General features: G+C 37.0%; 1 protein-coding gene across 2 annotated transcripts in view; it reads left to right on the top strand.

Annotated features, from left to right (window-relative positions):
* The first annotated feature begins 921 nt into the window (after positions 1 to 921).
* The window catches only part of CDH7 (cadherin 7), a 137161-nt gene continuing 115617 nt past the window's right edge, over positions 922 to 22465 (top strand). The window contains exons 1-2 of one of the 2 annotated variants that reach the window (XM_055296971.2): positions 922 to 1060; positions 12582 to 12987. In XM_055296971.2, coding sequence (XP_055152946.1) covers positions 12778 to 12987 — 210 coding nt within the window. In that variant the 5' untranslated portion in view covers positions 922 to 1060; positions 12582 to 12777. Of the gene's footprint in view, positions 1061 to 1639; positions 1863 to 12581; positions 12988 to 22465 lie in introns of those variants that run through there. The other variant, XM_063637644.1, reaches the window with a different exon arrangement.

The following is a 22465-nucleotide window of genomic DNA, read 5'->3' as shown; positions in this document are numbered from 1 at the left end:
AGATCCCATTCCTTCCTTCTTTCCTTCCTTCCACACCTTGCAAGGGTCCTCTGTCCCGCACTGCGAGTAAATCCTACACTTTGGAAGTTTAGCATTAGAGAGCCCAGCAGGGGAGAAAATTGTCTGCAAGTTTAAAAAAAAAAAAAAAAAAAAAAGTAGAACTAGGGCAGTCAGAGGAGATTGAAAGGGCAAAATTATCAAGCAAGAAAACTGTAAGTTCTGATTAGTTTTATGACTTTGCTTTCATGCCTCAGGAGCTCAATTGATCACGGCTTTCACGACAGGCAAAGGTGGGTGTTGGAGGGGCAGCTTGCAAATACCCTCAAAACTCTCCTCCAGCTCCGTGCTTTCAGATGCAAATGCCTCGCGGAGAGATGGATGGGCTGCAGCCCCTCCTACTTTCACCCCTCTTCTTTATTTTCCTGCGAAGGAATCCATCTGTACAGATCCGCCAGGCGGGAGGTGGAGGAGGGTGCGCGAGGGTGCGCGCGTGTGTGTGTGCGCGCGTGGCGGCCGAGCGGCTCCGTTTTCGTGTTCTTTTCCAGTAGCCCCCACCGGGTCTCCCGGAGGCGGGGAAGTCTCAGTGGCTCCCCGGGCCGGCCTCCGACGGCGCTGACAGCGGGCGCCCGCCGCCCACCGTCTTCGCCCTCTTCCCTTCCCTCTTCGGCCCGGGCTCTGGCGCGCTCTCCCCTCCTCTCCCGCGCGCCCTCTCGCCCTCTCTCCGGCCGCGCGCTCCCGCTGGCCCCGGACCCTGCGTCTCAGCCGCCCGGGCGAGCCGGAGGGGCCCCTCGCAGCGAGCAGACGCAACGGGCCCCCGGCGCCCGAGGCCGGGGCAGGGTCCCCGCGCACCGCGGAGTGGGCTGTGATTGGAGGAGGAGCCCGTGCCGGGCGGGCCCGAGCGGGTGTCGAGCCGGTGCCTCCAGTCTGCCCCGCGCGCGGAGCTGCGTGCACTGGGTCCCCAAGAGCCCGCGGGCGCCCGGCAGCCTAGCGCAGGTCCTTTCGGATGCACACGCCCGGGTCCCTGGCGTCTGACGCCGCGGGGAGGCCAGCGAGGCCCCAGGTGAGTGTGTCTGCCTGCGCGGGGCTGGGGAGGCGCCGCTGGGCAGATGTGCGCCCTTGCTGTGCGCCTTTGGAAGCAGGACTAATCAGTGAGCGGAGAGCGGGCGGGGATGTCCGTGCGGAGTTTCCCTTGGCGTCCCCAAGTTACTGCGTGTTGCCGTGAGATGTGGCTCTGCAAGGCAGGACAGGCTTGTGGACGGAGCCGGGGGCGTTTGGCCCGGAAAGCCGGTGTTGACAGACACCAGGTGCGACACGAGGAGTAGTTGTTGAGGGTAAGAGCAAATCCCGGCACTCTCCAGGTGCAGCGGCAAACATGGGCAGGCTGGAGCACTCTCCTCAAAGAGGAACACAAGCAGGCTCCTCCCTCAACCTCGGACTGGTGGGGGCACAACTCCGCGCCGGCTGTGCCGCCGGGTTCTGCAGAGGTCTGAGGCTGGAAGGGGGTATGCGCCGCTGTGGGCAGGAGTCCTTTGAACCATCGGCTCTAGACACCTTTTACCTTTCGTGAAGGTGGAGCTCACCTCAGGGTGCTTTGCTTTTTTCCCCTGCAATTAGTATTCTGCTGATCTGGTTCATCTGCATCCTGCATCCCCTCTGCCTGGCAGTACCTTAAGTGTGCGCTGGGAAAAGGGCGCCCTGCTTCTCTGAATGCGTGGTGGACTTCTTCATGGGTGCACATGGTACACTGCTAGTTGCTGGTATTCAACCTTCCAGTGTGGATTAATGAAAAAAGACCCGTTATTCTGTACCGCTTCACGTTTTAGATCGTTAACCCTACGGATTTCTTAAATGTCATAGTTCAGGTGAGTAAAGATTGGCAATGAGTTCACCCAGCACTGGGCAAATGGCAAACTATTGAGAAACCATCAAGGATTGGGTGTATCAAGGCTTTGGAGATCTGCGAATTGAACCAGGAATGTACTTACAACATCTTTTGCTTTGCAATAAATATCTTGTCTCTATTAGATCGTTTATTAAGTGAGACCTTTAAGTAAGACTTGTCCTCATAATTTCTGTAGCTACTAGACAGGTGTTCAGATCATTTTTCATACAGAAATAGATAAACATAACTTTATACAAAAAATAAGAGAAAAATGTAAGTGACTTGTTAATATATGGCCCTTGCCAAGTGACAAGTATGTATTTTTAAAAGCAGATAACACCTCACACAAAAAATGTGTATTTTAAGAGTTTAAGAGCAGTAGCAGTCTTTTTCTAAAGGAAAGTTTGCATAGACACAATATCTAAATAGTTTTAAGAGGGTCTTTATAAAGGCAAATTGTTATGGGAGAAAAGAGCTAAGAAAAAAATTTAATTACATTTGAAGCTTTCAGTAACTCACCAAGAATTACTTCTTTCCTAAAGAACTAGTTAGACTTTGGTTTACCTAGGATATTTTCTTGTTCTGTATGTCAAGGGGAAATGCATGAAGAATCCTTTTCTTTATTTTTAAGGCTATTTGGAACAGTATGAATTAAAATGCAAAAGAATTGAGGCAGGTAGGAAGACTGGCAACTTTGTGGAAGTCTTGCGTCTCTGTTAGTGTTTAATATGGAGTGGGATAGCAGAGCAATTAGATAACATCCAACGTTAATAGTCTTATCTGGGAAAGCTAGCCGAGTCTGTCTGAGGAAAGAAAAATAAAGAAAACAATAATCAGTAGCACAGACCATCACCCTGCTAAAAGCTATTAAGGTTTGCAGCTTTAATAAAAGGGCATTGTGCACTTACAACGTGAGATATTATTGTAATTAAGGGCTGCAAGAGGTCATTAGAATTGTGTTAACAATCACTTGACAGACTCACAACTCTTCTTAAGTCTACTTTTATTGATTTAATAGCACAGAGCGTTTTCCTTTCTTATAAAAGGATAATTGTAAAGCATCTATATTACTGCAATTTACCCTTGAATTGACTCTAGCGTTTAGTGTCCAATGAAGAAGAGAGGGTGGAGAGCACGCGGAGTTGGCCACTGTTCAGCCTTCCTTGGCCTAAAAATCAAATGACTGTCTCTCCTGGGCACTGGTTTCTTTACTGGTTTCCCTGTTATTCAGCATTTTGCTTTTTTGATGGCAAAGCTGATATAAACTCCTCAGAGTGTATACTGATATGAGGAAGTGAATACATTTTTGTGTTGAGCGAATGCTTTTTTGTCAGATCTTTCAGAAATAGTTTATAAAATACCAAACTCACAAATTCTTCTGTGCTGTGGATATTTATTGCTGAATAATTACAATCTTCCTGGATTTCATAAGGTTTTACATTTATTGCTTTAATAGCTTGTATCACATCACAGTTCTCTCTCTCTTACACACACACACAAATGTCTTTTACTTGATTGGAAGTCTTCAAAGCCTTAGCTTAAATTGGAAGTTTCAGGAACTTCTAAAATAACTAACATGCATTAGTTGATTGCAAAGGGATTGAGATGGAAGCTTTTTCTTCCTTGGATGAAGGAATCAGATGCTACTTGGTGGGGTGATAAAGGGGAGCTGAGGACAAGGAAAGAAGACATGTGATCAGAGTCTTGTGTGTGACCATCTCCCCAGCATCTGACAAGCATAGCAGATCTAGCTGTAACCAGCAATACACGAGTGCCTCCTCTGGGGATTTGCTGGTTCTGCAGAACGATACCCCTGCAAGCACTTCCCCCTTGTTTTTCTGCAAGTCTCACAGATAAAATTACCAGTGCAAATGAATATGCAGACATCTGTCCATATCTTCATTTCAGATTATAGTATAGATTTTCATTCTGGTAGAGTCTCTTTTCTGCTGTTTTGCAAAGTGTTTATTGAAACCTGATGACTTTTATTGAAGTCACATAAATCACACGTGGCACAAGGTAAATACAAGGGCAAATTAAAAATTATAGTTGACACAGCTAAGATTTCTTGTAAGAATAAATTATAAAAAACTCTCTGAATATAATTTTACCATTTTGTTATTACATAAATAACTCAGAAAGAGTGTGCCTTGTTACTTTGTTTACTTTTTAATTTACAAATGTTTCTTCTAGTTAATTATAAACTCTTGTTTTGTCTTTTTAAAAATTCCTTTCACCCATGGAAGAGGTTGTGCTTAGTTGAAATTGAGTCTGTAATCCACTCTGAGAAGTTTTCTTTCTGTGTTTGATAACCAGATGCACACTACAGGCTATGTGATTCATTTCCAGGGCCCCTGCCTGCATATTTAGGCCAGTTAACAGTAGGAGGTTGTGGTCTGTGGTTGTAATGTTATCTGGCCCAGGGAGCTAATGGATTTGATCACAGTTTCTTTACGTGAGAAGTCACATATCACAGAGAGTCCCTAGCCTCACTAATTAAAATGTAAAAAATTATACCTTTTAAGTACAAAAGAGAGGGCTCTTTCATCAGAATTAAAATTATTGAATGTAATGTTAAACTTTAAATGGTGTACAGATGAAACAAATTAATGTTAATATATTACTGTACTGGAAACTGAAGATAGCAACATTAAGTTTAGGATGATTATAATGGGAATATCAGCAGCAAGCAGTCATCTCAAAATATAGGACTTATATCACCAACCAAAAGGGTACAATAGGAATGATACTTATTTTGTCAAACAAAATGGCCCCATATAGAGAGAGTTTTATATCCTAATATACTGTCCTGAGTTGGTACCCTATTTCTACAATGTTCACTGAGCTGTTGTTTAAATTTCAGTGGAAATAGTTAGCAACCTTGTGTCATAATGTAGTAGGAAATTATTTTTGGATTCCAGAGTTGTTTAGAAGGGAAAAAGCTATTTTAAATTTGGATACAGCTCACTCTTCATTTTTTTGTAAGATAGAAACACACAACCCTAGACAGTAGGTTCCTTCACCCTTTCTTCTTAGTCTGCATTCTCTGCCCTTCTGAATGATAATTATGGTTACCATTACCTACTTAGAAAATTAAAACTTATGGTCATATAAAAATTTAAGTACAGTCAAATCTACTTTGTTTGGCTTTTAGGAAAGATGATAAGTTCCAAAGATCACACATTGCAAAAGCACTTATTACCAGAATGAGCAATTTTTAACAAATACTTTAAAATACTCATTACATACAGTTATGCAATGGATATTGGATCAGTACCTAGCTGTGTGACCTTGGGCATTTCACTGGGAATCTGTAGATTTCCATTTTGTTCAAAGTAAAGAAAGGGCTACTTTGGATTTTCTAACATCTATTGCAGTTCAAACATGTCATCTATCTGTGGTTCCACCACTTTGGGAATCTTCAAACTTAAGGAGCAGCAGAATTTGAAGATTTTAAAATGTTTTTCCTCTAACATGAACCCTAATGGAAACCAGGCTATTACATTCTTCAGTATTGAAATGGCATCCTCTTTATTTATCTCTTAGACATTGTCCTGAATAGTGTGGCTGGTAATGTTGTGGTTTGAAATGAAGTGTGGCTTCAGCTCTGATAACACTCTGTCCAGGACTATTTTCTCTCGAGTGTTGTATTCTGGCATCTGCTCAGTCATGAATAGGAGGGGATTAGAATACATTTTCCCCCTTTGGCATTCCCAAAAATGTATTAAGGGGTTCTACATTAAAAATGGGCAAAAGCAACAATGAATAAGTACTATCCTTTACACAAAGCAGACTACTCTAACTTTGTGGACTGGGTTAAATCACAGGGAGGACCTCAGTGGTAACAGGTGGCAGCTGTACTGGGGACACAAGAGCAAATGAAAGTCTTTAGAGAAGACAGTGGATGAATCAGGAGGCAGTCTCTTCATTGAATTTAAATAAAACCGTTAAATATCCAAAGAATTCCTGAAAAGAAACAGACTTCTCCTAGACTATACAAAACAAACAAAAAAAAAAACAAAAACAAAAACAAAAAAAAGCTAGTAAATAGAAGGTTCATCTTAAAACAATGGTAATATGTTGCATAGTTCTCTTGCTGTGGAATGGTGTCATTTCCACTTTTAAACATGTACATCTTTCACCCTGCTTAAAGATTCCTTAAAAACATGCTGCTGCCTAAATGTAGTTCAACCTTAAAGCAATCTTGGAAATGACAGTTTCCCCCCAATAGGTCAACAAGATTTTTTCTATTTTGTTGCTATTATTCCAACTGTGATTTCTTGTACTGTTATGTTTCATAGGTCAGCCAACAAAATGTCTCAGGGAATATCAGTTGGATTCTGGAGGTGTTTGTCAGACAACCATTATGGATTTTTCTGATTCTTGTGGATTATTCTATTAAGTACACTGACAGTCCTCAAATGTCATTCCTACAATTGTTTTTCTAGAAAATGCAAATAATTGAATTTAGTTTTGGACTATCATTCTCCATCTAGTCATAAACTATACCAATTTTTAAAAGAGAGGCATGACTTCTTTAAATCAGCATTACCAATTGATAGTAAGCTGTGTGTTAGCGGGTTATATATTAAGTATATTTCAAAACAGTTTCAGAAGACCTGCATCTGAGGCGGACTCCAGATGGCAGAGAGCATGAGCTGCTGCTCCTTGCCTAGAATTTAGAGAAATTTTGGTGGAATGTGGTCTTTAATTGTGATAAGCCATTGCTTATTTATATTGGACAGCAACAAACACATTCCAGTTCAACTTTAAGTGCCACAAAACCAAAAATAGTCCTATATTTCCTTTTAGTATAGCTGATAGTTATATATCATAGCACATATTATTTCCAGAAAGCATACAGCACTGTCTACTTTTTAAAAAAGCAGTCTAGAACATATGAATTAATTGGCAGTTAGCCATGTTTTTAAAACTACTCTTGTGGTGATATATTAGTGTGCAATGGCTGAATATGATGTATACTTGTTATGTTTTTAGCATGTTGACTTTGAATGGAACAGGTTCTGGAAGACTTGCAATTTTGCTGATTAGTAATTGATATGCTAATGCATGACAGTGTTTTTTTGTTTTTTTGTTTTTTTTTTTTTTGCATGAAAGGACCTTTAGTCATTGTTTGTAAGTTTGAAAACACCATTTGATTAAGAGCACGATAGTCACTTGATCTGTTAAAAGTGGTTTCCTAGAGATGTCAAGTGGAGTAGAAATTCCAAGAAAACTTTATAGTAATGAATTTGTTTTGGTAAAATAACATTAGCTGTTAAAGTTAAATGGATAATAAACAGTCTACTTGGAACTAATGCACTGCCACTTAGTTTAACAAAAATAATTGGAACAAAATGGTAGCATGATCAAGTGATTTCATATCAAATGATGTTGATTTAGCAAATACTGCTTAAGGGATTTTTACCTCTTCTTTTTTCTTTTTGCTTCAGTCTGTTCAAAATATATTTTTCAGTGTTGTATTTTATATTCTGATGATTAAGTTATGCTCTATTAGGCTCATCACAGTACTACTTGTGGTTATTTTCATGTATTTCAGTTTGTAAAACATGGAAAAATATTATAAATTGTTTTTTAAAACACAAGTTTTAACCTTAAGATATCAAACAAAAACATTCTAAATCTTCTTCAGTTTTTTTTTTGTTTCAGATTAATCATTTGTCCAGTAGCCATCACTACTACTCCCTGAGACACCTGTGATTTACCTCTGTGCCATTCTCTCCTCAGATATAACCTGTTCTTGTTTTTCTCTTCAGAAATGTTCCAATGTCCAAAAGTTTATACAGATCTGTAGACTTTCCTTCAACTGTATATCCATTTATATTTATATATATATATTTTTTTTTCTGCACTTTTTAAAAGAACTAGTAATAGTGAAGAGGTCAGCTCTCCAAACCACATGCATGGATGCAGATTACTCATTTTTTTCTGACATAAATCTTGTTTTTAACTCCTGTATATGAAACTCAGATAGGAAAGGAGGTGGAAGACAGAGAGAAGATAAACAACATAGACTTCTAAAGAGGGATGCAGTGTTTTTGCTTTAGGCACAGATTTGTGAGGCAATATTTAATCCATTGTGAAAAGTCAGCAATTTGTTACTGACTCTGTACTCAAGTTCATTTAAATGTAATAAAAGTTATTGTGGTATCTTTCTACATGTTGATATTTGGGAGAAGATAAAAAGCCTTATAAAGAGGTTATACAGTATGTGAGAAAAATCTCAAGTTTAAGTTTGGATTACTTCTGGTTGACAACCACAAAGAACTACAGGCTTCTTAAAATAATGCTTCAGAGCCCTTATTTCTTTCATGATACCCAGATCAGGACAGAATGAAATCAGTGGAACTGCTATACTCGCCTTTCTCTTGAAATTGAGATTTGATTGAAAAGGAAGGCAAACATTTGTGAAAGACTGATAAGGAAAGGTGGCACCTGACCTGAGGCCATGCGACTCTTCCGCTGCTATAGAGGGCATATGTTCCTGGCAGAGTTGATTACTGCCAAAAATACTGGGAAACACATTATGAAACATCCTCACTTCAGATCACAATGGTTCGCACACTGTTTTCTGATTTTCCAAGTGCATTCCACAAAGAGTATAACAGAGACATTTATCTCAAAAAAGAAAATTTCATCCTCTGATAATATACACAATGCCAGTTAAATACCCTTGTGCACTCTGGTAGAACTTGGATCAAGGTAAAGACAATTTAGCTCAAGAGGTTGGCAAATACTTCAAATATTGCAGAGAAATAGAATGGAATTTCCTTGAAAGTGACTGTGACTTATAAACATGGTTGACTTACCAAGGAATTTGTATCTTGACTTGTTGTATGGTTAACTTTTCATATTAAAAAATGAGGTTGATCATAATGAAAATGAGTATGTGTAAATGGTTTCCGAATGTCAATTATGTGCCTACTTCAGTCTTAGATACTACAGATGCGACAAGGTGGATCTCCTTCTTCGTCAAGGTTTATGTTTATACTAGGTGCTTTTAAAAACCCTTAATTAAAATGAGTTGCACAATTATCAAGTATCTTCCCTTCACAGACATTATTTCAATGACTTTAATGTCACCCATGCCATGTTCTGTAACTCTCTTCTTTTATATGTTCTAGCTAATTTGATAAATCCCCAGTCATGTTGAATGGAAAAGAAAGAATCTTCAAGAGCAAGAAGAGTACATTAAATAGCTCTTCTTAAAGTGAATGTTGCATTTTATAAGCAAGTCAAATGTTTCTTTTACATTCCTATAACTTCCTAACTTCCTTAAATTTCTCTGCCCATTATCTTTTTTGTTTTTGGAGACGGAATCTCACTCTGTCACCCAGGCTAGAGTGAAGTGGCGTCATCTCAGCTCCCTGCAACCTCCACCTCCCGAGTTTAAGCGATTCTACTGCCTCAGCCCCCCGAGTAGCTGGGATTACAGGCACATGGCACCACGCCCAGCTAATTTTTTTTTTTTTTTTAAATTTTTAGTAGAGACAGAGTTTCACTGTGTTAGCCAGGATGGTCTCGGTCTCCTGACCTTGTGATTTTCCCTCCTCGGTCTCCCAAAGTGCTGGGATTACAGGCATGAGCCACCACGCCCGGCCCCCATTATCTTTTATTATTAACAATATGTATTTTATCACAGCTTTAAAAGAGCTAACAAAATCAATTTTATGTAATTGTCAAAAAGTAGAAAAGTAAGACCTGAAAAAAAAAGCAGACTTTTACGAGATAATTGAGTTCAGCTCCTTCATTTTGCAAATGTGGAAAATAAAATCCCAGAGCAATCCAAGGTCATACAGAAAGTGGTGGAGCTTGTAGGACAATGAGTCCTGTGATCTTATCCCTAGTCCAGACTGTGTGCTTTGTTCCTCATCAGTAAACACCTAGTGAACTAAAATAAATTTCTCCAGTTCTGATATTTGTGTTTGATTTCTAAAAAATTACAGAAGGCATGCCTTTAAGAAATAAAGAATTATACATATATATAGTACTTTGGCGCCTTTGTATTCATCTTGATTTTTTGATTTATGACCATATGGTTCTCTGGAACCAACTACAACTATCAAAATGCTTTCACTTGGTGTAAGAGTTGTCTAAAACATTTGAATATAGATAACATTCGAATGAAAACTAACATCAACCCATAAACTAATTTTAACATAGCCAGTTTCAAACTAAAAAATATGATAATAATCCCAAAAACTTTTTAAAAATACATTTTTGTTTGCCAGGCACTATTTTTGGCATCTCATGATTTGCTCATTTAATCCTATGAAGTAGATGCCATTATTATCATCTTTGTTTTATAGATGAGAGACTTAAGGTTTTATCTCTGGAACTTCTTAGTATTTAACTTATTCAAAATTACGTAGTTAAGACATGACTGGCCCAGAATTTGAATATTTATCCGATGCAGACACCAGCAGTCTTTACTGGTAACTAACTCCTCAAGTATTGAATTCCAAAAGCTCATTTGCTATTTAGGTTTTTAGAAGTTGGATGTATTGTCACTCTCTGAAACAATGTTACCACATCCACTCAATCCATAAAGTAGCCTAAATGGTGTAATTTTGCTCTATTGCATCTAAAAAATATATTATCAGGAGCCAAAGTGTTTATGTCATTGCCTTTAAGAGAGAATTCATTCTCTTGAGAAGGGAGAGTGGTGAAACTGGAACTGTTCTATTGCCACAGACTTCACATGCTTGTCTCAGCCGCCTGACCAGAGCTCTAAACCATCCCTCCCCATCCCCAGGACACTGGTTTACCACTAGATGAAGGAAGAAGCTACATGACTTTGCCCCTTCCCATACTGTCAGCCATTCCTACTGAAGACCACTCTTCACGATTCTCATCTCATCACTGGACTAATCCCTACACTAGTGCAACATGTCCAGATCAAAGTTTAAGCACCTCCCTGCCTTTTTAAACTGTAGGAAGCATGCCTTTCAGGTGGGTTAGTCAGACCTACCTACAATAAACTTTCAACTTAATTAAGGAGCCTACATTGGAATATCATGGCATGATCCCAAGTTACTTGTTGTTTGTAAGTCAAAGGCTAGAACAACTGGCCCTCTAGGGTGGTTTCTAAATGGAATAAATTTATTTTTGATCCTTGGAGAGGATATCTGGATTTGGGGAGATTGTGTTCTCTGCACAGGGTGCAGTTAAGAGTTACCATCCTGGTGGCTCTCAAGTACAGTAATTAGATGAGCATTGGATTTTTCTTAAATGCCCTCTGGAATATCAAAACTTTATAGATATATATTTTTAAATGTATGCATTCATTTTAACAGTTCATTGCACAAAGTCATTGGAACCTGTTTTTTCTAGTTGTGTGAACTATAAATTTGTACGTATGTATATATTTGTTTCACATTTCTTTTACTACATATAGTATTTTCTTAAGAAATTTGACTATCAAAAATTTTTTTTATTGCATAACAGACACTCCTCTGACAGAAGGGACAGGTAGAAAGACTGAAAAGCTTATGAGGATAGTGCATTTTCTGCCTTAATAGGAGACATCTTTTGGCTTTATGTTCTCAACACTATATTTTTCTCCTCTTCCTCAAAAAAAAACAACCCAGAAATAGGCAAATGATACTTCTTTGCCTTAATCGTTCTACTGTTGATTTATTTATACGAAGTAAAATGAATTCATAAACCAAAGTGCAACATGGTGATTAAAGTGAGGACTTTGTCGTAAATTCTCATTCCTTTGTGTTTTAGGGGTATGTTCGAAAGTTTGTTTTGTAACTGATTTTATATCTCTTGCATAATCAGAATTCTGTAACTGAAATAAATAGACATTAGAATAAAAGGGCTTTTCCATGCTTCTGCTAAAGCACCTCCTGGGTGCATGCCAGCAATGAATGGGCCTCACAAATACAGCTGTTTTCTCACTCGTCTGTTGATCAACATAATTCAATTCTATAAATGTTTATGTAGGGAGGCCCTACTATGCACAACTCATGCTGCAAGATTCTCAATAAATAATTGTAAAATAGCAAATAACCGCAATGCAATAGCATAACCTAACATGCTACACAGCATACATGACAGTAAGTTCGAAGAGTGGAAAATGGAAACTACTGAGCTTTTCAGCTGATCACAATCAAATCAGAACACATCAAAACAGCTGGTGTTCTGTGACTCAGAATCAATCAACCAGTTTTGCATCACCTCATACTTCTTTATTTCTCTTTACAGTTTCACAGAAGAGATTTAAACCAGCATATGTCCTTCCCATTTGGTTAAATTTCTGCTTTGAGTTGCTTTGCTTTCACATTCTAATACCAGCGAACGAAAATCATTGTAATATAAAAGAAAAAAAAAGGCTAACATTAAAATGATTTTTAAAATGATGCCGCTACATTTGTGTAAAATAAACCATATGCTCAAATAAAATGCCCTAGAAGAAAAGTGATATTTTAAAGTAGTGTTATGAAATGAAGATAATTCTGCATCAGCTGTATTTATGTAATTCACAAATATATTAATGTGTATTATAATTTTTAAGTATATAATTAATATTTTAATTACACAAATTATGATATTGGTATAATCTTAGGAAATTTGTATAGTTTAGGAAAATCAATAGTAGGTTAGTCAATGAATGCTAAATATTATTATGTGTTTTGGTTCCTGACACCAGCTCTTCTCTTTGTTCTGATAGGTACTTATTACACCATTCTTTGGCGAAGGCTATTCAGCAGTGGTGACCTCTTCCAATCCAACACTCTACAAATTATTATCTCTGGATTCCCAGCTGACACCCTGCCGGAGGCAAGAGCTACTAAGCCAACTGGAACTGTGCCTTTTCTCTTGTCAAGGTTTTTTTCTTACACAGGAAAAAGAAAGAAAAAAAAAAGATGAAGTTGGGCAAAGTGGAGTTCTGCCATTTTCTTCAGCTAATAGCTCTTTTCCTGTGTTTTTCTGGGATGAGTCAAGCAGAACTCTCAAGGTCCAGATCAAAGCCCTATTTCCAATCAGGGAAGTCCCGGACCAAGCGCAGCTGGGTGTGGAATCAGTTCTTTGTGCTGGAGGAATACATGGGTTCAGACCCCCTCTATGTAGGAAAGGTAGGGTATTGTGACCTTTCAAAGTTGTAAATGATTATTGTCCATGTCTGTGGTTGGATGAAAAACTGCTATATATATATATAATTTATTTTTTGCTATGGGGATGGTAAACACAAGACATCATTTCTATGAAAGAGTTTATGAAGGTTTTTGGCGATAGTCACTGCGAAGTTGAAATCAAGGTATAATATTCATTACAGTGAAGCTGTATATTAGGGAATGATGCTTCATTCTTAGAAACAGATGAGGATTCTACAGAGGCCTAGTTTACTATGGTCATAACACACTGATAAAACTGTCATTACCAAAGTAGAACAAGACTATTCATAAAAAATGAAGAGTAGTAGGTTCTTATAACCAGTTTATAACCAGTTGGTTTCAGTTGCTGCTTTTGGGGTATTGTGAAAATGATGTCCAGACTAATATTAATACTTGGGTATCCTTCCCTGATACTTGCAGTGGAAAAACTGCAAATTGAAACTATTGACCCTAATGTTTCTAAATTATGAACAATTTAAACCCACTTTTCTTAGCAGTCTTGTTTTGATAGGTGTGAGTGTGTGTGTGTGTGTGTGTGTGTGTGTGTTAGGTTGCTTTAAACATTTTCCTTTGGATTAAAAATGATCATGGACAGAAGTCAGTTAGAAATGATGTTAGACAAGTGATGGACAGTTCATGGTGCATTTATTGGGTGACCAAGTGTTAGCTAGACGGACATTTTGTTTTTCACAGTTTCCTTCTGTCTGAATATTTGAGAAGGAGATTTTCATTGGAGAGCTTCCTGAACCAAAAGGTGCTTCTAGAAAGCATGGCCTTCTCTCTGCCATTTGGCATATCATGTTCCCAGTTCCTAGTCTACTTCCGGTTCAATTATTTTAATATTTTTAAAGGCCTACTGAATTTCTCAATTTGGTACTGAGTACTGGTGAAGGTTTTCTAAATAGGGTATATTAGCACGAAATCTGTGCCTCTGTATTTTTACGCTTCACTCTGTCAGTTTTATATTTGTCTTCCTGGTAAAATGAGGCATAGCTACCTAATGAGTTTATCTATAAATCAGTTTTTCAACTTTAAAAGATAGAGGAATAATCTTGGTGATTTACTCCAAGGGTCCTTTTTTCGTTTGATCACACCTTAAGTAAGGGCCAAAATTACGTTTGTTGATGAGCATCTACATCAATCAAGGTAATTTGTATTATATTTATTATTTCATTTTAATGTCTCTATATTTTATAAATATTGACTTTTACTGCCTTGTAAACAAAAGGACGTTAATAAGTTAAAGGTTTCTAGAGATGTGAATTAGGATGTTTTTTTTTGGTCCAGTTGCAGCATTTTCCTACCTAAGTTTATGTAAATACAGAGGTGTTTTGTGTACAAATATATTTTTTATAGCCATTCTACCGGTAACACCATCATATTTACTGTACATATATATGCTAAATTTCTGTCTCACTCTCTTTTTACTTGTTTTCTTATAAAGAAATTGAGAGGAGTAACCGTAATGATTAGGATTTGATTAGGAAACTAGCTCTTAATTTCATTCATTTTTAATGGACATTTAACAAAGTCATCCAATTTTCTTAAATGGACAGATCTATACTATTCAAGTAATGTATAAAAGGAAGTAATAGTTATTAAGCAAAACCATATTTTGTGACAATGTAAAATTTTCTAAAAGCAGCAAAACTGTTTCCAAAGTAAATGCCATTTAATTTGGTATTAAATAGAGTTGCTTCGGCGAAGTTGACATTTTAAAAACCAATATAGTTTTAAAATTTAAACGCCCTTCTTTTGAATTTCACAAACTTCCCATAATAATTCAGAATGCTTATTCCATAAAACTCCTATAAGTCAATTTAAAATTATGAAGAGGTATGTCCCTATGTTACTTAAATTCCATATGCAAACAAAGTTGTTGGGCAAAGGTGTTATTTTTCTAAGAGAAATTGTGTAGTTTCTTGATTAGGTAACAAGAAATATTATGTACTTCCCTTTCAACTAATCAAAGAAGGTCATTTACATTTACATGACAGAAGTTAGTTCGTGTTTATCTTTTGCGTGCTGTACATTGGTAGTTCAATATCGCCTTTCATAGTAAATTGTCCAGGATGGAAATGGATTTAATTTTTTTTTAAATTGACTAAAATACAGAAAAAGGGCTGTAACATAATTTGAGATGGAAGGAGAATTTGTACACAAGAGAGACAAATGCAAGGCTTTACAGGAACAATTTAAATATATCCTTGGGAAAAAATGGCAGAGAACTTGAGTACTATAGATTTTATATTTGAGATGATGAAATTATTCTTTTTATTGATAATTTGGTGGTCTGAATAAGCAGAGATATAACAATAACTTTGGCTTAAGTACATTTTTTTTTTTTTTTTTTTTTTTTTTTTTTTTTGAGACGGAGTCTCGCTCTGTCACCCAGGCTGGAGTGCAGTGGCGCAGTCTCGGCTCACTGCAAGCTCCGCCTCCCGGGTTCACGCCATTCTCCTGCCTCAGCCTCTCCGAGTAGCTGGGACTACAGGCGCCCGCCACCACGCCCGGCTAATTTTTTTTGTATTTTTAGTAGAGACAGGGTTTCACCGTGGTCTCGATCTCCTGACCTCGTGATCTGCCCGCCTCGGCCTCCCAAAGTGCTGGGATTACAAGCGTGAGCCACCGCGCCCGGCCACATTTTTTATTAGTTGGGTAAATAGACACATTTTCTTTTCCTTTTTTCTTTTTTTTTTTTTTTTTCAGTTTTGGGAGTTGATGTCTATGCCCAGAAATGTTTATAGGACAGAAAGAAAGAAAAATTATAGAAGAAGATGTGAAGAAATGGCTGGGCAGTTAATCATAGAAGAAAAGAAAGAACCTAATTAATCAGTGCTTTTCACAGATGTATATTCAACCTAGGCTAGTTAAATGGTCACACTCTTAGTCATCCTAACACAGTCTAGCTATTTGGGTAATTTGGAAAATAGAAGTGATGACTTCGATACATTTTGTACCTTAACTTGATCACATAATGGATAACTACTGTATGTGTCAAATTGACATCATTTTTATTTTCTTGCTCTATCACTTTCTACTAGTTGTATAACTTGGGGGCAAATTGCCTAATATCATTAAGTTTTAGTTTTCTAATCTATAAAATAGAAAAATGGTATCTACAATTCTGTTACTGAATAAATCTGATTAAAGTATTTATGGCCTACATTCAATTACTCTGGACATTATTATATTTTATATTTCATTAGATATTAATTATAAATTAACTTAGTTATGGATCATCTATTTTGTTACATGTCAAATGTTATCTGTGTGATTCCTCAGATGAAAGCCGGTATTATTTTATGTTCTAATAGTGTTTATATTTATTCCAGTTAATTATAGGAATGTCTGTTTTGGGGGTGCTTAATAATGCAGCTTTTAGAAATTATTTATATACAATTAAACTATGGCAGAGATATAATTAGTGGGTAAAAAATTCACAGAAATTATATCTGTGAGTCTTTTAAAACTTTCAAATTTCGAGTCCATGTTAATGGGAGGTGACCAGCAAGATCAATTAAATGACTCTTCAGTCAATAAAATTTGGTCATTTAAGACATTGAAGATAATGAGGCTACAATATGGCTTTCAAGCATATTATTTTAGGTAGTTTACTGAGTTGGTTTTTACCTATGATAACCAAAGACCAAAGTAGAACATTCTGTTGAATGGGACCAGGAGTGCTTCTAGAACCCTTACTCAGGAACTACCCGGGCACAGACTTCTGGGCTATGCTAGACTCCGATGGTGCAGCCTTTATCATTAGCTTCCCATCATTTTCTTGTGAAATAAGTTGATAAATGTATAGACTTAAGGAAGGAGTCCTTGGATGTTACTCTGAGTTCTGTTTTAATCAATTTCTTGTGAAATAAGTTGATAAATGTATAGACTTAAGGAAAGAGTCCTTGGATGTTACTCTGAGTTCTGTTTTAAAAAATAATAGTGCCCCTTTCCTTACATGTATGTTTTAATTACCATCATGCCTGTTTTCTTGTTTTTATGTGGGGAGAAGGAAGGGGGGTGGATCCTTTCTTTTTTCCTTTTCACTTTATATCACCCCTCCTGTGGCTATTTACAGTGCATAGGAGGTCACAGTTTCCACCCATTTCATTGGATCGCACTGCATTTTTTCAGCCCAGTCTTTTAATCACCTTGGCATTACTCACTTAACGTCCTGTAACTATCTGACGTAAAAAAAAAAAAAAAAAATTGCCTACAAAACCACTCAGCCTCTGTTCCAGGTATTGAGTGTTTTTCATCTTTCCTAACCGTAATGGGCTGCCAGCCGATCGCTGTGCCCCAGGCCATTACTTTCACTGAAATGTGTGCTTCGTGCCTCTTCCACAGTTGCTTCCCTAGCTGTTAACATCACTCTTTCTTTTATTTTTTATTTTTTATTTTTTTTTTGCTACTCCCCTTTCTTCCTAACTCATTCAGGGAAAATTGATACCTATTACCCCAGTAGAAATCAAATACATAGAAATGCAGTTTGCAGGATTGGCTTTGCTTTAAATTTAAGCTTACTTGGAAGTGTTTGTGAGCATTTTCAATGCATTTAATTATACCTCAGCAGTATCTCTCACCAACAAATTATCTACCTCCTTATATCTAAAGATACATTCAGTGTTCCAAAAAAGAAAGTTTCATATTGAAAATAGGTTGTGTTTATTTTTAAAAACTTTGGTTACAAATTAGATTCCTTAACTGGAAAATTTTATATTAGATACAGAAAAGGTCAATAATGAATGCCAAGTATGAGCGACAGGAAAGAGCATAGTCATCATAGCAAAATTTACAGGTTATAGATTTTATTGAGAAAAGACAAACAGGAAAAGTGTCCTCTGAAAATGTAGATTGTCTAATGCCAGGTCAACTCTTAGAAGAAAACAAAGACAGTTTATTTTTTCTAGGAATGAGTAGGCACCCCATTTTCATAATAACTTTACAACCAGAGTTAATTTGTAAAGGCACTTCTTCTCTGTCAGTTTGCTGATAGATGTGTGGAATTCCTGGTGATTTCAAAAGGAATTTGGACACAGATCAGCTCTATCAGATGCACATAAGTTCATATTTTTAGAAATACTTCTTGGCAGTTATATTCAGCTCTTATAATACTCCAATAAACAAATACATTGTTATTTTGGTTTTTTCTTACCATTTGGTAAATAACATGTTAGATTGTGCCACTAAAATGCAGAAACTCACCATTTATTCAGCTTAATATGGCTAATTAACTTAAAAAGTCATCTTAGTTCAGAAATGAAGGTTATAATTACCGAAGGCTTTAACTGTACAGCTAAAAGTTGGACAGAGTGGAAGACTTGCAGTTATATGCCTGATGATAGCCAAACTAGGTACTCTAGATTGGGCTCCACATTTCCTGATTGTCTGTGTATGTCGATCAAAATCATTTAAAAATTCTGCCTTTTTAACGATGTTTGTATTTATGTGCAATCCACTTGCCTCCTATTTTGTGATGAAAGCAGCAAACATTTTCAAATGCAGTCTATATTCGTTGTTTTTTTTTTTTCTTTTCTTCTTTTTTTTTTTTGGTTCTTGTTTTGAGATGGAGTCTTGCTTTCTTACCCAGACTGGCATGTAGTGATGCAATCTCAGCTCACTGCAGCCTCCACCTCCTGGTTCAAGCAATTCTCCTGCCTCAGCCTCCCCAGTATCTGGGACTATAGGCATGTACCACCGCACTTGGATGGCTTTTGTATTTTTAGTAGAGATGAGGGTTTCACCATGTAGGCCAGGCTGGTTTCGAACTCCTGACCTCACGTGATCTGCCCGCCTCGGCCTCCCAAAGTGTATATTAGCTGTGTTTTAACATTGTATTTATATTGAGGTTTTAGGTGCAAAGGACAAGATATAAACTGAAACGATGATTGAGTTTTTTTCTCTACAAAGTGCACTGTAATTGTTTGGACAAGCTTTATGTGCATTGCTCATAGATACAGAGTCATAGGATCTGCAGCCCTCCATGACTCACCAGGATACACGACAGAATTAGATAAGCAGCAGGACAGTCACTGAGACTTTACTGGGTTGAGCATATGTAGGCAAGGACTATATTGGGAGAAATTGGGTCCTCATTGTTTTGTATGCTTTGTATTGATTATATGCCTTAGGTTGATTACCTGAAAGAAACGCTAGTTTGTACAAACATGGTTAACATTGTATCCAAGAAAATCTCTTTTGTATGCTGCTAAACCTACCCTCTGTGTTTTCTTTCTCCTTTCCTCTCTTTTTTTTTTCAAATATTTATCACATACTTATACTGTGATTGATAATGTGCTAGATAGAAACATTAAAAAATAAACTCTTTCATAAAATTCAGTCTGGTTGATAAGCCAAGCAGGTAACCCCATGGCAATGGAAAGCAGTAAATTCCAAAACTAACCAACAGCTGTGGAGGTGGTTCCCACAGAGGAAGACTCACAGATCCAAGAACAAACGCTTGCGTGAGGACACCTGGTGCAGCTCTGTGATTTTTGTATCTTTTTAATACAATCTTCAAATCAAAGCAAAAGCAAATTATCTTTTTAGAAAATAGGGCAGAGTTTTCTAAAACTATATTGAGAGAAGCTTTATATAGTAGAAAGATCAGTAAGCAGAAACTCCAGGTTAAAGTAGCAATTTTCTCGTTATTTTAAACACAGCCCTGAAACAATAAGTTTTGATTTTCTCATCTGTAAAATGTGATCAAATTGGTAAAGTTTTAAACTTTTTTATTTTGAACTAATTTCAAACTTATAAATAAGTTGCAAAGTGCTATTCTCTAATCCAGCTTTTGCAAATAGCAATATCTTATGTGACTACAGCAATTATTTAAGCTAGGAAATTAACATTGGATTTGCCAGTTGTTCTAATAAAGTATTAAATACTTGTTTCTGGCAGGAACCAGTTCAATATCACACCTTTCATTATATTTCCCAGTCTGGGATAGTTCCATAGTCTTTCATTGTCATTCTTGACCTATAATTGGGTAGAACATCTTATAATATGGGCCTGTCTCATGTTTCTTCTTAATGCACATGTTTCAGGGAATGTATTTTTGGCAAGTATAAGGCAGAAGTGATGCTTTTCCCTTCTCACTGTATCACGTCAGAAGATAGAGGATGTTGACATGACTCATTCATAATGATGTTGAATTTGATCCCTTGGTTAAGGTGGTGTCTGCCAGGTTCCTTCACGGAATGAACATTATCTGAAAGTTCTAAAATCTTTAAAGAGATATAAAATAACCTAAACTCTCATTACAGATGGGAATAAATACTACTGCTGGTTTGAGGGAAGTGCAAGGGTTGATTCAGTACAATCTGTTGTCCATGTTTAGAATGAGGAGTGTGAGCCAGATTTAAATCTGTAAGACAGTTAGGTAATGTTCATAATTTTATGCAGCAATGGACTGTGTTTCTCAAAAATACATCAATTTAAGATGTCAAAGGGCAATTGATTTTGCTTATTTTTTTTTCTGAAACATGCAGTAGTATTCTTTATAGTCCAGAATTGCAAGAAAGTTTTCACTAATATAGGGTTTAAAATAAGAGCTTTCTCCCCACATTGCCTACAAAATCTAAAAAATTGTTTTGCATTGTAAGGTTGGGCCCCAAATACTTAGCCATCATAATTACAAATGAAACATTGTTTTGGAATCATAAACACTTAGAATCCTATAAGTTAAAGAACTAACACAAGACATTACAATCTGATGTATTACATTTTAATATGTTTACAGGGTTGAAATCTAAACAACTCATGGAATTATATTCAATGTTGAAATAAATTAGTAATGACAGTTTCTTCTAATTATTCTTGTTTAAAACTTACATCCCTGTTGCCTAGTCAGTACTTATTTTATTAAATCTTTGGAAAGCCTTGTGAATTAGAAAGGTGATGTTCTTATATTAGAGTTCAAGTAATATATATGTTTGGTAATAAAATAAGTAGAATAATGGAACAGCATTAGAATTATAATTGAGAAGAGCTAGAAGGCATATCAGATGTCTACACTGAATAATTATCATTTTTTCAAATCTTAAAATTTTAGAAGAGTTAGAACTAAAATGAATACTACTCTGTCGTAATACCAACAATCATATTTTGAAGATAGTTGTAAGTTCAGTATGTATTTGTCTGTTCTGGTTTCCATAACAAAATATCAGATTAGATAACTTAAACAATAGAAATTTCTTTCTCATCGTTCTGGCTGAGAAGTCCACAATCAAAGTGCCAGCAAAGTCTGTTTCTGGTGAGTGCTCTTTTCTTGGCTTGAGGACAGCACAGCCTTCTCCATGTCCTCACATGGCAGAAGAGAAAAATTTGTTACTCTTTTAATGAGACTATCAGTGTTATGGGATTCAGGTCCCAACCATATAATCTCATTTAACCTTAGTTAACTTGCAAAAGACATACCTACAAATCAGTCACATTGGAAGTTACGGTTTCAGTTTATGAATTTTGAAGGGGGAGGGTCACGACTCAGTTCATAGCAAATACCTAAATTCATTATAATTCATAAGAAATGAACGAATAATAAGTAATTGTTGACAATAATAATGTAATCTATAGTTTAGTTTTAACAAGTAGAAGTTTACATAGCAATTTCAAAAATGTATTAGAGCCGGACACAGTGGCTCATGCATGTAATCCCAGCATTTTGAGAGCCCGAGGATGTGTGGATCTCTTGAGATCAGGAGTTTGAGACCAGCCTGGCCAACAAGGTGAAACCCCGTCTCTACTTAAAAAAAAAAAAAAAAAAAAAAAAAAAAAAAAAAAAAAAAAAAAATTAGCTGGAAATCATCCCATGTGCCTGTTGTAATCCCAGCTACTTGAGAGGCTGAGGAAGAAGAATCACTTGAGCCCGAGAGGTGGAGGCTGCAGTGAGCCAAGATCATGCCACTGCACTCCGGCCTGGTCTACAAAGTGAGACTCTGTCTCAAAAGAAAAAAAAAAAAAGTATTAGAAATATAGTTTAACTGAAGGTTTAGGAATTTTACCCATGTTTGCTTCAATCAGCTGTAGATCTCAAGCCAAGGGCCTGAGAATTGCCTTCTGTCGTTTTGCCATACAAACAAAAAAAAAGAGGGAGCCAAAAGACATTGGGGGAAAACAAACCAGTATGGGGAGGCCATCTCCATTTCTAGTTAGGCTAGAATCTTTGTCTTGTAAGATAAATGCAGAAGAGTAATTTCTCAAGATGGGGCTGTGTTACAGGAATGGTAATTAAAGTACCAGAACCAAATGATTAACATCATTCCAGCAAGTTGTGTGTGTAAACAGTGCAGAATTATCTGATAAGAATGCTTCCCTTAGAATGTTTGCTTATCTCCTTCGTTAAAATGCTGACATGTTTTAAGGTATTTAACTGAAAACACACAATCAAAATTTGGACAACACATACATAATGTTCAACAGATGTGAGTTTGAAAGA

This window comes from Symphalangus syndactylus, chromosome 1 (assembly GCF_028878055.3).
Source record: "Symphalangus syndactylus isolate Jambi chromosome 1, NHGRI_mSymSyn1-v2.1_pri, whole genome shotgun sequence".
NCBI classification, from domain to species: Eukaryota; Metazoa; Chordata; class Mammalia; order Primates; family Hylobatidae; genus Symphalangus; species Symphalangus syndactylus.
The sequence above is the reverse complement of the archived record's forward strand: the minus strand, read 5'-3'. Positions and strand labels throughout refer to the sequence as shown.